This window comes from Drosophila navojoa, chromosome 5, assembly GCF_054131105.1.
Source record: "Drosophila navojoa isolate 15081-1374.11 chromosome 5, UAZ_NAV_1.0, whole genome shotgun sequence".
Lineage (NCBI taxonomy): Eukaryota > Metazoa > Arthropoda > Insecta > Diptera > Drosophilidae > Drosophila > Drosophila navojoa.
Window position 1 is genome coordinate 23,131,801 of NC_142893.1, and position 14,025 is coordinate 23,145,825.

Here is a 14,025-nt window from a genome sequence, read left to right on the forward strand (position 1 = left end):
CTGCTGTTGTTGTTGTTGCTAATCTGGTTGTTAAACAAGTAAACAAAATGTGACCAAGTGCCCAAAGCGACCATAAAGTAAACGTCTCAACGTCCAGACGATCAGCTGAAAGGAGTTGAACATGAGGGAGAAAGGGAGAGAGCTATAGTGTGAACAGAGGGAGAGAGAAGCGAGGTGTGGAGCTTGGCAACGCGAACTGAAGTGGAAGTAAGCCGTGTTTCGTTTTTCACAGAAGACGCGTCTGGGGAAAAAGTTTTAAGTTAGCAGAACAGAGAGAGAGAGAGAGAGAGAAAGACTGTGCAAAAGAGTAAGAGAGAGAGGGAGAGTGGTAGACGGACAGAAGCAAATTTTGTTTATATTATTTGTTTCTTTTTTGTTGGGTAGCTTTATTTGTTGTTCCAAGGAAAAGGCAGCCGTTAGCAGCTTGTTTGTTGTTGTTGGTGTTTGGGGCTGACGCTGGTGCTATCGTCTTTATGAAATCAGCCACGTGAGCCGAACAGCGCATCGTGAAGCAATACAGCAAAGCAACATTTGTCTTCTCGTTATGTAAAGTGAATAACATTAAAAAGTTGTAAATCAATTATCAAGTTTCTAATTCTAGTGGAATATAAGAATGGAAGAAAAACCTTTAAATAATACTTAACAAAAATGTAGGAAATGGGAGAATAACTTCAACATAAAAAGTTTATTTAATATATATGTATATATAACAAATTCAACTTTAACTAATCAATCTAGGCTTTTATTTTTAGTTATTAAATATTAATAAAGAATAATTAATAATTTTTACATAATAAATAAAATTGAAATTGTTTAATCTTAATTTTGACCCACTGTGCGCGTTTGATGTGACGTAGACAACTACAACGAAAACTACAACTACAACAACAACAACAACAACAACAAAGAGCGCTACAGACAACGCACTCTAAGTAGATGCAACTGACAATGTTTTTTTTTTGCGCTCCTCTGGCACTTTTTGCTCTTCTTCTTCTTCTGCTTCTTCGTCTGTTATTGTTGTTGTTGGATCGATGCTTATCCGAGCATATAAACAGCCTCTATGATACGCGCTCCACGACGGACTAACAATGCTAGTGTACAGTTTGGCAGTCACTGCGGAGCTCATTATGCGATTTATGGACCAGCTGCCGCGCATTGCGTGAGTGTGTGCCACGCCCTCCTGCCAGCCCACTCCCTGCTGCAGCAGCAGCAGCAGCAGCAGCTTTCATAATGCCCAGATAGAGCACAAGCAGCAGACGAAGCAGACGATAAATAACAATCAGGTAGCTGCCACAGTGGGTGTCGGTTGGAAGAGGGACGATGGGTGGGGGGTGGATGCCAGGATGCCACAAAAGGCGCAGCTGCAAGTGGCAATGCAGGCCACCCGCGTCAGCAGCAGCAACAACTGCAACTGCAACACGATGATGAGGAAACATTTTGACCAAAGTTTATGATGTGTTTGAATTTTGGATTTGGGATTTCGGATTTGGGCTTGAAATTGACCACGGCGTAGCTAGACTGGGATAAGAGGCGAAGTGAAAGTCGTTGCATATGCACATTGAGATGGGAGAGTGACGAATCAATAGATTGATGGATTTATGGATATATAAGTAATAAAATACATATATATGTTGGAATTTATATGTGAAATATATTCATATTATAGGATAATTCATCTGGAATTATCAGACCTATAACACAATTTATTTGCATTCAAATTTACATATTTTATTGTTAATTATATTAATTTTCTATTTGCTATTTTCATTTTCAATTTAAATATTTTATTCTAGTTCAATTTGATATTGCATTATACAATTTTTAAATATAGAACATATGTGCATATATCCTAATTCCTTAGGTACATTTAGGAATGTTATAGATTCTTTATAATATATTCAATATGTATGGGCTAAAATAACTTTTTTTAAGTGCCCATATCTGATATTGGAAATTATACATGGCATTATTAGGAAGGGATGATAAGTATTAGCAAATGCCAGATTGAAAGAGACCTTTTATTGAGTATTTCAGCAGGATTACGATCGTAAACTAGAGAGTCCTCTTGCTTAAACGTGGGTTGTCAAACCATGCCAGCTCAGTTTGGGTCTTAAATTCAATTGAAAATCTAAAGAACAATGCGAAGAGAGCCAAAAGCAGAGCTGTGCCAAGTAACACAGGAGGCGTGGTCACAAATTTCTCTGAAGTGGTGCCAGGACTTCATCGATTCCAAAAAATAGACAACAAAATAAATATAAGACATAGTAAATGAAGTTAGACGAATGTTAAATAATTATTATTTCCCTTTTTAGTAGCTTTTACCATGTTTTACTATAAAGCTTTAGAATATTAATAAAGAAAATATTTCTGTATCAGTCAAGGGCTACTGTAGCCATTGCGGTACTCTAAAGTTTAGTTTAATATTATCATTTCTATTAGTTTAATATTATTATTTTCTATTGCCTCTAAATAAATCGCTTATCCAACTGACGATTCAATTTGAGACTAATTCTGCAAGAATTTCTCTTAAATTCAAAGCTCGAATCGTGACTCACGACTCGCACGCACAGCCCTAGTGCGCTAGTGGCTGTCAAACTGTAAGGCAGTGTTGCAGCCACAGCTCACGGCTCACTAACCTCGTGATTTACTATATTAACGAGCCGAAGCTGAAACTAAAGACGGATCCAACAGAAAAGTTGGGCCAGACAAACCGGCTGCCAGTCGGCCGGCAAAAGGCATTGAGTGACAGACAGGGCGGTGCCAGCGGGTGGGAGGGAAGGCGTGGCATGCGTTTAACATAATGAAAATGTTTGGCAGCAGCAGCAACAGCAGCAACAGAATGAGAAAAAAACAACAACATTTGCATGAAAATGCATTTGCATTTTCTTTCTTGCTCAACTGCAGGAAAGTGAAAATTGCATAAATAAAATGCAAAAAAAGTATTAAAAAACAACAACAAATATTGAAGCAGGTCGCTGCTAAATGGGCGAAAGTGAACCCCAAAGGGGAGAAACGAAAGGGAACGTGAAAACGCGAGCAGGAAATGCAGCAATTGGCAGCGCCCGTCAAACTGTGAAGCATGACAAATGGAAAACCGAATTGTTTGATGAATGGAAATGCAATCGATTCGACGGTTCAAAAAGCCTTTTTCACTGTTTCAGTTAAATATAAAATGTTAAGAGTTTACTGGACTTGTTTTTGAAGGCTATTACTACAGATATTTTGTTTTCTTTTATTTCAATATAAAACTTTTTAAGATTGATATTAAAGTGTAAGATCTATGATCTAAAAAAAGAGAGTGTTGAATTGAGACTTGGAACTATGGACAAATGTTGCACAACTTACCATATACATATATAGAAATGGATATTGCAAATCTGCAGACATTAATCTATGGGGCATTCAAAAGATAATGTTGGCCCACTGAAAATCTGAATACATCCATCGATAGGGTGGGGATCAGAAAAACGATCTTAAAAAGTTAGTTGTAAGCGAAAAAGAAAACTATCATTTGTCATACATTATACAGTATTTTATACAAAATAAATACTCTTTAGCTACTGCCACTAATCGTAGCCGAATCGCAGCAAACTTCCTCTTAACGAGCATTCAATTCAGGATATCTCCTAGTCAGGCACTCCCGCCGACTAGACCACCTTTCCTTCTCATTATAGCTGCTGATGCTGCTTCTGCTGCTGCTTGGCCGCAGATTCCCCGCATCTGGCTTTTATCTGAAATCAGTTGGGCTGAGGATTATGCAAAATATTTGTGAGGTAGCCAACTAAGGCATTAGGCAATAAATTTATGTAAAAACCAAGATTTCAAGCTGTAAACTGTCACGTTGCGAGTTCAGCAGAAATACAACAGGAACAGAAGCAACAACAACGAGAACAACAACAACAATCGCATACCTGACCAAAATGCGAGCTCAGCTTTGAGCGAATTACGCGCTGCCAAGCACATTGTAATTCATATTATTCAAGAGGCGAGCTAGTGGCGAATGGCAGGAGGCTTTGTCAGGGACACTCGGCTGCTCCATTTCAAATCCTTGGGGACGCGGCTGATTGTTATTTTTAACTGCCTCAAGGTTGCGCTGTTGCACAGCTCAAGAGCCACTGTTTCTGCTCCTTGTCTCTGGCGGCTTTTGTGCCTGTCAAACTTTTCGGCCAGTAGTTCCCAACAGGCGGCAAAGGATGAGTTTGCAACTCCAACCGAAGAGCACCAGGCACGCAGCATGAGCCGCTACTCTCTCTCTCTCTCTCTCTCTATCTTTCATCATTTATCTCTTATCTCCAGCTGAGGCGTAGACAGACTGGCAGCTCTTTTTGGAGATGCGTGCGGGATTTCTCAAGCACTAGCTGCAAATATAAAAGCAAACACATTTTAAAATATATACAAATTTAATATTTATTTTTTCATGTTATTTTATTATAATTATATGCAGCTTATGGAGCTATTTATTTTGTTAGTTATTTACTTGGTCACCTTTGCTTATTTAAATTTTATGAACTTTGCATTAATTTAAAAATTTTTAAATTAATAGAATTGGACTCAATAAGTGAATTAGTTCCTATAGAGTTTAAAAACATTTATACTAAAATGGATTTCTAATAATTTCTGAAACTCAAACTTCCATGTAATTCATTAAATTAAATAAATATTTAGGATTTAATTATTAATACATATATATATAAAATACAAATTATTAAAATGAACTTTTAATTATTATATAAATTTTATATTAATAAATGCACTAATTTTGTTATTATTCGATATAAAAACTAAACATTACAAAATTAATTATCTTCAGTAAATATTTTATTTTTAGAAGTGATAAAATAAAAAACTAGAATAATTTTATTTGAACAATCTGAGGTCCAATTAAAAAGAATAAAATAAAATAAAAAATAATTAAAATCTAATGTAATCATGAAGTATAGCTCTTAACGCAGTTGTCAAAGAGATCCCTGTATATATTTTGGTTTTAATATATTTTATATAATTTTCAAATATTACTTTTTAATTTTGTTGAAAAATTACTAGGAATCTTTTTGGCTGTCTTTAAGAAATTGTATTTTAAATATTTACTGCGAATTGTCTGTCTCAGTGCCTGTCAAACTGCAAGCAGTCTACCTGCTATTTCATCCATCATCTCAATCGCAGGCAAAGGTTATTCCTGACATTTGATAGAGCTGTGCGACATCATCTCATCCTCGATTTCGTTGTTGTCGCCCAGTCACGCTTTGGGGTTCTTTTCCTTAGCACTTGCGGATTGTTGGGGCAAACGCCAGGAATGTTCCACTACGTCACATCACATGAAATATGAAATCAACGCAAAACGACAGAGGAAAACGAGAAAATGGAATTTGGACGTCCTCGTCGGCGTTTTGAGTGCATCACGTGAGTGCGAGGTAGTGGCCAATTCCCGAATCGCTTTTCACGTTTTTCCACGCTATTTTCCGTTTGGTTAATATCAGTGAGTGGAAAGTTCGCTCAGAGCAGGATTTTCTTGCATATCTTGCAAATCCTTTGCACAAATACTAATAAAAATGCAGTTCAAGAGAAGGGGAGGTGTGGCGGTGGGGGCTTGATTTTTGGCATCGGTTGCTGCCATTGCTGATAGTTTGTTTTACAAATGGGGCATGCCACGTCACACCCATGCCCACCCACTATTTGGGGAGCTTAATAAAATGCAAATGATGTGAAAATGCAACGCGAAATGTGGGTGGTAACCAAAATACTATCATTTCTTTCTCTTTCACTCACTCTGTCTCTCCCGCCCTCTCTGGCTCTTTTGCAACTATGTATTTGTCCTGCTTTCTATGCATAGCTGAGAGGATCAAGGGGAGAGAGTGGGGACTTTGTGTGTGTGTGTGTGTGTGTGTGTGTGGAGGGGCACTTTCAATATTTTTCATACGCAAATAGCAGCATTTTCTGCCAGGCGACCATCTGATTATGCAGCAATGATTGAGTATTTGTCGTGCTGGTGGGGGAGGGGGAGTCCTGGCTGAAAGGACGCTCTGGCACTCTTATCAGAAATTCACTTTCTAAAGGCTCTTCCTCTATAAAATCCAGTTAAAGTAAAGCTTCGCTTTGACGCACACATTTTGATTTCAATATGGATATTATAAATTGTTGGAAAAAGGTGACTAAACATTGAATTCAATTATTTTTATTTACATGTTAAAGTAAGCTAAAGACTTGGATTTCATCTATTGCATTTAAACAATATACGTAAATCTAAGATGATTATTCTAGAAAAATTTAAAGATGCTTGTAAAATAAAAACAAATTTTCAATATTTTAAATCCCATACATTCCACATTATCAAACTCTATAGAGGATTTTCATAGCAAAGTATGCAACTATAGGGGTGCAGTTGCCCCTAAAATTGTTCACTAATAGAGGTAACACTGCAATTACTTTATTCTAATTAATTGAGCAGTGCTCTCTACCTCTCACTCTGAAGCTCTAAGGACACTTGTCACTTGTCCAGCTGAATTACACACTTGCAAATAAATCAAATTTAAATAAAGTGCTTCCTGCTGCCAGAGCTCGGCTAATACGATGTCAATCATGGAATAGGCACATTTAACACATATATCATTCGAGCTTGAAAAGTGCTGCAAACTAGCGAAAATGATGTTAAGAAATTAATTTAAAAATTGCGAACATGTCGAAGTTGCGATTTGACTGTTGCCGTCGCGGTTGAAGTCGAATTTGAGATCTTGGCTTGGCCTGGCTTTAACTGTGGCCGGGCAACTAGTGGAGCAGCAATTGGTGGCAACAAATTGGCGCAAATTAAACGGCTCAAACCGCAGGTGGCGAAAAATGTAAAAGAAAAATATATTTTTTATATATATACATACATATGTATATGTATATATATGACATATGGCATAAAAAAGTGCAGCAGCCCAAAAATCAAATTCGATTTGCGTTTTGGCATTTTGTGTGATTTTTGAGCCTGGGAATTGGGGTTTGCACTGTGTTGCACAATTGCGTAAGTCAACTTATGTCAAATAAAAATGTTGCAAATTTTCGGATAATTTGAAAATTGTCCAGATTTATAATGCCACCAAAGACGTAATTTAGAATTGTTTCCTTCTAAATGAAATGAAGTAAAAAGAGTTGGAAAATGTTCTCGACTTATAATTGAGAAGTGCAACAATTTGGAGAAAGTAAAAAAAAAGTAATCAAATTTCTTTTAATATTCCGCTTTATCACACTGTCTATTTGATTTATAAAAACCAAATTAGTTCCTTTTTCTTAGTTTTGTTTTTTAAATTGTGTTATCACTGTGTCTATATATTTTTGAACTCTTGCTTTCACTCAACAAATTCTGTTAGCCACTCGCTCCTCACACGTTCGACTTGGCCGCGTTACTGAAAAGTTGGCCTCGAATCTGGAGCTCGACAATCGACGTCGCGTCAACTGAACTACAAAAACTTCACATCGTGGAACTGTACATAAATGTAATTAAATATATCAGACAACTTATTATATGGATATACATATATATGTATGTAGGTGTGTGTGCATAATCAGATATTTATGCATGTGGGGAGACTCAACAAAATGCTTCTTGCCTGTAGCCTGTCTTGTCTTGTTGCTTTTACTTCTCCTGCGAATTTGAATTTTTGCTGATTTATCGAAAAGTCTTGTCAGACAACAAAAACATTGGGCATGAGCATTAGCTTTTGTTGTAGCTGCACTTGCTTGCTCGGCTCCGCTGCACTTCAATGAAATATTAGCCGCGTCGCATGCAACAGCCCGACCCGAAGGGCAACTGCTAGACTATGGACTGGTAGATACCCTATTTTCAAACTAACTCAAAGAAAAATGTATGAAAATGAAGAAGTTATAATATATAAATGTATTTTAAAAAATAAAAAAAAATACATAAGCTTATTTAACAAAGTACTGATTCAAAAGGACTTTGTTAACAATTTTAAAAAAAAAAAACAAAATTTTATGTTACTTTACATACATATATACAGTAGAATATATGTTATAGAAAAATTGCAAGTATTACTGGAAACTCTTTATACGCAATGTATAATCAAACTACCCCACGACGATGGTTTACAACAAGCAATTCGAACAGAAAATGCAGTGTTCAGCGAAAAAGGGAAATGCTCCTAGCTGACGACAGTTTGACAAGCACTAACCCAGTGCAGCGTGTGAAACGTCACTTATATAACAAAAGCGCCAACTGTTAAATATATATATACTTAAGTATATACAAATGTATATATGTAAATATATTTATGTATATGTTTTGAAATTCTTGCTTGAATTCCGCTTTACGCAGGCAACTGACCAATATGATTCGTTGTGTTCGTTGTTATTGCTTAACTGGAATTCGTGGTCTTATGTAAGAACGTTTGAGAGCCCCTGACGAATTTCTCACGATTTTGTTTCCTGTGCGGACGATAGCTTCTTAGAACAACGGACGACATCAAATCTACATTTAAGTAAAACATTTCTTTTCTTAGTCCTTTTCAGTAGAGGCTCTACTGAGCTTGGAAAACTGCTCTCCGTGCATTTGTAAAATTATGTTTCAAATACAGCAAATGTATATGTATGTATATATTCCACATGAAACAGAACTATAAGTAAAAATAATTACACTAATTATACAAATAATTACCCTAATCTTGAGACCATTATTTTAAAATGTGAACATATGTATATTTAAAAGATCAACATGTTCTATGTACACAGGTGCTATAAAATAACTTATGGCATAACTTCTTAAGGTCTCAGAGTCCAATTACAATTTAAATGAAAGCTTAACAAAAAAGTCTGGATACAGAGGTGTGCAGGAGGGCTACTACTCCAAGGCCTTGCTCTGCGGAAGAGTTCCCATGGAGACTGCCGTTGTTGTAGCTGCCGTCACCGCAGTTGCTGATGCTGTTGTCGTTGGCGACGCCTTTATGATTTTGGAATCCTTGATTGTCTGGGAGTTGACAGTCATAGTGGTTTGCTTGGAGATGGGGCCAATGTTCACCACGCGACGCACTGCAGCACCGCCGGGCGCAATGGCGGGTATTGCCGGCGCTCGGTTGGTCAGCATTTGCACGGGCTTCAGCCCAGTGGCGGATTTGATGAAAACGTTGCGCAGCTGCTGCTGCTGCTGTTTGCCATCGCCCGTGACGCTGGGGCCAATAACTGGATTGTTGATTACTTGAAACTGCGGATATGTCTTATTGCCCAGACGCAGTGCGCCCGCCGTGCCAGCATTTAGTACGGGCGTTCCTCCTGTTGTCTTGATTGGTTGCAGATTCAAAGCTTTCACATTTGCGCTATCAAGCAGCAATGGACTGTTCGCGGTGCCCGTTCCTATTGCCGGCTTAGCGCTGCCCATAATCCGTATCGGAAGTGGCGTTGTACCGTTCGACAGGCGCGATGTAGTTATCGGCGTGCTTCCTGTTGCTGTTCCCAATGGCTTCATGCTGCTGCGATTCAAATAGACCAGCTTATTTCCAGTTGTTGCTGCTGTGGTAAACAGCTGCTGAATGCCTTTATTAATCACAATGCCCTTGCCGTTGGCCACAATACTGGATGGCTTGATTTGCGAATTGACAGCTTCCTTGATGATCTTTTGGCTGATTATTAGGGGGTTGTTGGCGCTGCTGCTGCTGGTAGCTACTGCAATACAAATTTGATTCAATCTCCGTTCACTGGATATACATTTCTATGGACTATTTACCTGTTTTGATGGGCTCTCCCTGCTGCTTCTGTTGCTGCTGCTGCTCGGCGAAATTGCCTTCATTGTCGGCAAACACAATTGGCATGTCTATGATATTCGAAAGATCCACATTACTGCCCACAGTTGGTTGTGTTGCTGGCACATTCTTGGTCATCTGCAACATGGTTATTCCGCTGGAATTTTTTACCACGGTATACTTCTGCTGGGTTGCCGCTGCAGCCGGTGTCGAAGCATTCGCAGTGTTTCCAGCAGCTGCAGTCACAAATTGCGTTGTGAGTCCCGACGGAGCTTTGAGGGTAAAGATCTGTTGACCACTTGACGGTGGCAGCGTCTTGACAATGCTGCCAATGCTTGTGCTGGCCACACTGGCGGCGCCACTGCCTTTGCTGATGGTGTAGTTAACAAGTTTGTTCTGGGCCGGCAGCGACTTCAGCTGCACGAACTGACTGGATGGTATCATCTTGATCTTTGTCCCTGTTGCCAGCGCCACAGTGGTTGGCGTCGACACGGGCTTTATTACATTTGGCTGCACTGACTTTACCACTGTGGTCGCAGTACCTGTCGTTGGCTGCTGATTATCATCATAGTCGAGTGTCTCCTCCAGCATAGACTCAATGGACATGTTCATCTCCTCATTGGTCAGCACGTTCTTCTCCAATAGGTTTGACTTGATGCCAGTTGCTGGCACGCCGCCAGGCAGTGGACGCGTGCGAGGGCGCCCAACTGTGGAGATGCGTACTGTTAGTTGATGAAACGGGATGGAATGATCAGCATTTTAAGACAGGGACCGTAAATTTAAATTACGAGTATGATGTGCGCGCAAATTAGATCAACAATGAAATTAAATATCATGCAAAATGATTACATTAATTAAAAATAACAACGAAATAATGCTTGAATGAATAAATGAGAAAAATTACGTGAAGCATGTAGGAAGGTTAATACTTAAGAAAGTTAGTCATTAGCACTTTATCTGTACAATGGTACACAACTCATAACCATTACGATCCCCAATCTTCAGACAGCCAGCGTATAACCAGGATTTACCCTTTCGCTTCACCGCAAACGGATCAATGAGACGCGGCGGCTTTGGCTTGGGCATCTTAGGTGCGCGAGCTTCAGGTTTCGATTAGTATTGAATTAGTAAGTGGATTGGTGAGTGGATAGCAGGTGGGATGGCAACATGCAAAAGCAGATCGAGTGCATAAGAGGTGCACATAATAACGACGAACAATACATGGGGTTAAATAAAATTGTTTACAAATGTTAATGTAAATGGAAAGTTGAAAACGTGACTCACTGTGCGGCACAATTTTCGATTTAGTGGCCATACAGCTCTCGTCCATCCCGACATCATTTGCCTTACGCTTGCGTGCTGGTGTAATCTGTGCCTTATTCATATTCCCATCAGCCAGAATATGCTGGTGTTGCTTGGGCTGCCGCTGGTACGAATTGCTGCCCAGCAGAGAAGTAGGCATGCGTGGACCTGGCGGATTGCTCAACGTCTTGTTGACAAACTCATAGACCTCATCCTGCAATAATATTCAGCAATGTTTAAATATAATCATCGACAGCAATAGGAAATTTAGTATGCCGAGACTTACCACGACCATAGCATCGACCATGGCTTGGGTGACGCCTTCGATGCGACGCTTGCTCTTAGGCACACGCAGTGCGTCGTCGGCACTGCCGACGACGACTAGCGAGGATTCAGATTGCATACGCTCGCGCAAGCCCTCCATTTCCTCCTGGCTACTGCGAGCCGAATTCTGACCAATGACGAATAAAATGGGTGCCTTGATATCCAGCAGACGATCGTCGGGTGCACCACGTGGCCCGCGCAACGTATTGTAGGCAAAGCCCATGCAAATCACACATGCAACGCTCTCCGACATGGCCACTTGCAGAGCGAGTGCTGAACCGGCATTAAAGCCAATGAGTATGATGCCACGATTGGGATCTTCGATGCGCAGTTCGTGTATGCGTACACGAGTCAGCGAGACAATCGTCTCGGCCACTTGATCCAGATTCTGGCCGCCAATGCGATCGTCTGTAAGCAATACGTCCAATTAGGAATCTATATAGTAACATTAACTATGAACCACTTACTCGTATTCGGCAGCGTGATCTGGACTATTTGGGTTATGCTTGCCAAGGCCTCGTACCAATTTTGCATGCGCTGCGGCACAGGGCCACTGGTGGGCATATTTGGTATTGCGACCATAATGGCATTGTGTGCCAGATGACGTGACTTAGCCAGTATATCCGGTTGCCAGCGCTGCTTCATAACAGGAGCTAGTAGCTCTTGGCAATTGTTCAGCGGACGACTGAAGAGCATTTTGTCAATGAGTGTCGGCAGTTTGCTTTTAAGCGTCTGTATAATATCCAAATAGGAGGCCATATATGAAGGTGGCAGCTGCTCCATGAGCAACGCATGCAGCCACTGTGTGGTGCGCGGCTCCCAAGCAACGCTGGCTAAAGCACGTCGCATACGCGAACTGGACTTATCAACAGCCACTCGTCGATGCACTGCCTCATGCTGGCGCTTATCGTTAGCCAAACGAGCTAATTGATCCTGATCCAAAATGGTTGCAACTTTATCAAACAGCGTTTGCTGTATGGTTGTCCAGCCAGTGCTGAGAAAAGGCAGCTGTTAGTCAATGCAAAATATTGATCGTATATAGCTGTTTACCGATTGATGCGCTCCTGCCAATCCTGATCATCGGAATTATTATTTCGCACATATTTGGCAATGCGTGCGCACTCGTTCATCATTTCCTTTGCCGCAATCTCATCGTAGGCTGGTATTTGGGCTGCCTGTACTGAGTCTCCCGAATCCTCGTGAGCTGGATATGTGTGACATGTGGGGCACTGCGGTGCATGGCGGACGAGAATAGTGCGAGTGGGTGCTAAACCATTGTTTAGTGTATTGTCCGATCGCGGAGCATCGCGCATATAGGTATGTTCCATTGAGGATTCACTGGGTGCCGAAATAGTGCTTGTCTGAAAATAATTACATATGTATATATTAGAGGAAATTCACAAAAAAGAGCATTTAAACAGGTTAGTGGATTGAATGAAGTGAGTGAAGTGAGAGACTCATGCAGGACAAATCTGGAACTGAAGTGAGGGTTTGAAGAATTACTAGTGACGTATTATTACACTCTCTGTTGAAATCGTTGCAGACGCGGCCGAGGCTGCTGTCGCTGCTTTTGGCGGCGAGCTCAATATGGAAGCCGCACTACCCAGCTGGCCCGCCTTAACCACATAGTAAGAGGTATTAGCGGTTCCAGCTGTTGGCATTTTTGCTGTTGCTGATGTTGTTGGAGCAGACGCTCTGGCTATATTTGTGTTTGTATGTGTTTGTGTGTGTGTTTGTATTTTTGTGTATGGTGTTCCAGCCCTGGCAATAAATTTGCTAGGACTGTATGTAATAATTGAAGTGTTTGTGTTGGCCGACTGCATCTTTGGTTTCCTCTCGACCATAATAATTTCACTTTTATTGTTTTTCGCCTGTTTAATTTGCATCATTTTGTGTGTAATATTTCTTATTTTTTTTTCTTTGGTTTAATTTGTTTTATTTTGTTACTCGCAGACTGCAGGTTTGCTTCTTCTTTCTAAGCTGCTTCGCAGCGCTCTTGACGACGACTTCCAATGCACACACAAACTTGTAACAATACTCCTTTTGTTAATTTTTATCGAAGTTGTATTAGTAATTTTATATTTTCTATTATTCCTGTTTTTTAGTTTTCCTTAACAAATCACTGCCTGCGTCTTTGCAATTAAAATATGGCGTGTGCGTAAGGCGTTGCCACACTAGCAAAATTAACAAGACATGTAATTGTCACTCAAGTCTGGCAGCCCCAAGCCTTGCAATCAAGTGCCCCTAAACTTATATATTTCGCTACCGTACATGTTTGATATCAAAATAATTTCATAATTTGGCATAATAAGGCACCACTTACTGAATCACTAAGCGCAGATGTTGCAGATAGCATATTTGAATTTGTTGACAGTTGTTGTTCGGTATCTTCATGGGCCACATTCTGTGATATGTGCCCACCGCTCTGCACGAAATTGTTAAAACATTCGAAAAACGAGGACATGTCCGAAGCGTTCAATATACAATTTCTCACTCAAACTCAAACAGATGTTTTGAAATTTGTAAACAATATACAAAACATTAAAAAGCGAGCGTAGCTTGATCAAAATATGTCAAGATTACAAAAGTGTTGCCACACTATGCAACATTGTAGTTTTTAAACACTGCTTCAAATCAGCTGTTTGCTGATGTTTTGCATGACTGCGTG

At 40.0% G+C, this 14,025-nt stretch overlaps 1 protein-coding gene across 8 annotated transcripts; it reads right to left on the reverse strand.

Annotated features, from left to right (window-relative positions):
• Window positions 1–8,667: 8,667 nt before the first annotated feature.
• Rcd1 (Reduction in Cnn dots 1) lies at window positions 8,668–13,972 on the reverse strand. 8 transcript variants are annotated; one of them, XM_089262332.1, is made up of 8 exons: window positions 13,681–13,972; window positions 12,408–12,718; window positions 11,825–12,351; window positions 11,320–11,765; window positions 11,016–11,247; window positions 10,763–10,831; window positions 9,716–10,438; window positions 8,668–9,654 (listed from the first exon to the last, which is right to left on the reverse strand). In XM_089262332.1, the coding sequence occupies exons 1-8, from the start codon at window positions 13,819–13,821 to the stop codon at window positions 8,837–8,839; spliced, it is 3,267 nt and encodes a 1,088-aa protein (XP_089118458.1). In that variant the 5' UTR covers window positions 13,822–13,972; the 3' UTR covers window positions 8,668–8,836. The 8 variants fall into 8 exon arrangements, with proteins under 8 accessions (XP_089118458.1, XP_017959681.1, XP_017959679.1 ...); XM_018104192.3 differs by having other exon boundaries at window positions 8,668–9,651; window positions 13,681–13,971; XM_018104190.3 differs by lacking the exon at window positions 13,681–13,972 and adding an exon at window positions 12,878–13,552 and having other exon boundaries at window positions 8,668–9,651.
• Between the last annotated feature and the right edge of the window lie 53 nt (window positions 13,973–14,025).

What these genes read in the sequence shown, in the direction of transcription:
- Rcd1 (XM_089262329.1), bottom strand. Translation starts at nt 13,246, where the DNA reads ATGATGCAAATTAAACAGGCGAAAAACAATAAAAGTGAAATTATTATG. An exon ending in GATCACGCTGCCGAATACGA is followed by an intron (nt 11,766 to 11,824) that starts GTAAGTGGTTCA and finishes TATTGCTTACAG; the next exon opens with ACGATCGCATTGGCGGCCAG. An exon ending in GTTTGCGGTGAAGCGAAAGG is followed by an intron (nt 10,439 to 10,762) that starts GTAAATCCTGGT and finishes GCATCTCCACAG; the next exon opens with TTGGGCGCCCTCGCACGCGT.